At 31.9% G+C, this 1,858-nt stretch overlaps 1 protein-coding gene across 1 annotated transcript; it reads left to right on the top strand.

Moving 5' to 3' along the window:
- The first annotated feature begins 271 nt into the window (after positions 1 to 271).
- Positions 272 to 1,601, top strand: LOC107831696 (norbelladine synthase). Its single transcript, XM_016659486.2, has 2 exons — positions 272 to 663; positions 1,192 to 1,601. The coding sequence occupies exons 1-2, from the start codon at positions 492 to 494 to the stop codon at positions 1,476 to 1,478; spliced, it is 459 nt and encodes a 152-aa protein (XP_016514972.1). The 5' UTR covers positions 272 to 491; the 3' UTR covers positions 1,479 to 1,601.
- Positions 1,602 to 1,858: the final 257 nt, after the last annotated feature.

The following is a 1,858-nucleotide window of genomic DNA, read 5'->3' on the forward strand; positions in this document are numbered from 1 at the left end:
ACAATTTTTGTCCCCCTCTTTATTACGAAGCTTATAAAAGTAAATCTGCCAAACATCAAAAAACATTTTCTAAAAAGATATTTTACATGTAAAATGACTTTCTTCGTACTAGATACAATCTATTATCTTGGTAATATCGCATCTATGGCTTATTTTTAGTCCACTCTCTTAATTTTGTCCTCGTTTTCTCAGCGAGCCCCAATAGTAGATGGATGAATTTTCCTACACACAAATTTAACTTATTGGACTGACGAGGATATAATTTTAATAGTGACATTAGAACGGCCATTTGTACAAATGCCCTGGCATCCAAGGAAGTCGAACCAACCAAGTAAAATAAAAAGGTCGGCCAATTATGATCTAGTTTATACATAGTCAAGAAGTTGTGGTTGAAATTAATCTTATCATCAACTTATATATATGTCTATTTCGTTACCAACTATATATTCAGTAGTAAACTGCTTATTGAGTAAGTTATCAAAAAGCAAAAAATGTTGGGAAAATTTTCAGAGCAAGTAGAAATAAATGCATCAGCAAGTGAAGTGTGGAATCTCTATAGCACTCTTCAATTTCCCAAATTTGTTGTTGAAAAACTCCCTCACATTGTTGAAAAAGTTGAGTTGATTGAAGGCAATGGTGGCTCCGGTTCGGTCCTGGTAGTTAGTAAGTTATTTTACTTCAAAATCCTATTAAAAATCTTCATTTTTATTTTCATTCCATTGATTATTCTTGATTTTTTCCTTTCTTTTTGTAAGTTTCTTATGAGTGGAGGTAGCAGTTTGGTAAAAAGTTACATGTGATGTTTACAATAAACTAATGAATAAAAAATATTATATATATACAATTTATCATTATCATTAACCATTATTGAAGTTCTGTCTCAGGATTTGAAAGTGGCTGGAACACATCTCCTCTTAGCCCACACCTTCTCTTCTTTCCCCTTCCCCTCCCCTGGCGCAAAGTTACTAATCGGCCAGATTGTGTATGGCTTATTTAAAGGGAAGCACTTCTTATAAGGACTTTTTCTGTTTCTTGGGCTTGAATTTGAGATCTCTAATTAAAAGAGGAGGAATCTCGTCCATCCCACCATATATTACAGTTTTTCCTTTCGATTTTTTTTTTACCTAGTAATTTGGTAAATTATTTAAGTTTATTGATGATTTTCTGTTTTGTTTGGACCAAATATATTAGGTTTACCCGGTAATGCTCCATATAACGAGAAATTCGTCTCAATCGACGATAAAAAACGAGTGAAGGAAGTCGAGATTATTGAAGGTGGATATCTTGATCTGGGATTCAGTTTCTACGGAATTAAGTTTGAAGTTATAGAAAAGGATGAGAATTTAAGCATAGTGAAAATTACCATTGATTTTGAGACTAAAGATGCTGAAAATATTCATCTTACTATTGGCAATATCCAAGCTCTCGTTGCCATAATGAAAGCCACTGTTGAATATTTCAACCAGAAGAGCAAGTAAATTAATCTTCTTTTATTGGAATCCATGAATCTTCATATTTAATAGTCTTTTTGCATTTTATTATTGCCCTTCAAGTAATGTAATGTACTTTGATGGATACAATAAAACTTTTTGACATTGCAATGAGATGTAACATTCGCAATTCTTAAGATTTTTTTCTTTTATTTAAGACTCGTAAATCAGGCAAGTTTAATTTAAGCTTGACTATAAAGAGAAACCTTAAAGTAGGATTAGAGTTCGATCATTTTTGGAAATACTAATATTCGAGCTCTTCCAAATAAAAGATTTGTAAATTTAAATGTTGGGCTCAAATTTGATTTTAAGCTATGTGTAGTTCTCTCAAATGATTTCTTGAGCTTCGAGTTACCTAAGATTTTGTG

This window comes from Nicotiana tabacum, chromosome 9 (genome assembly GCF_000715075.1).
Source record: "Nicotiana tabacum cultivar K326 chromosome 9, ASM71507v2, whole genome shotgun sequence".
In the NCBI taxonomy this organism is placed as follows: domain Eukaryota; kingdom Viridiplantae; phylum Streptophyta; class Magnoliopsida; order Solanales; family Solanaceae; genus Nicotiana; species Nicotiana tabacum.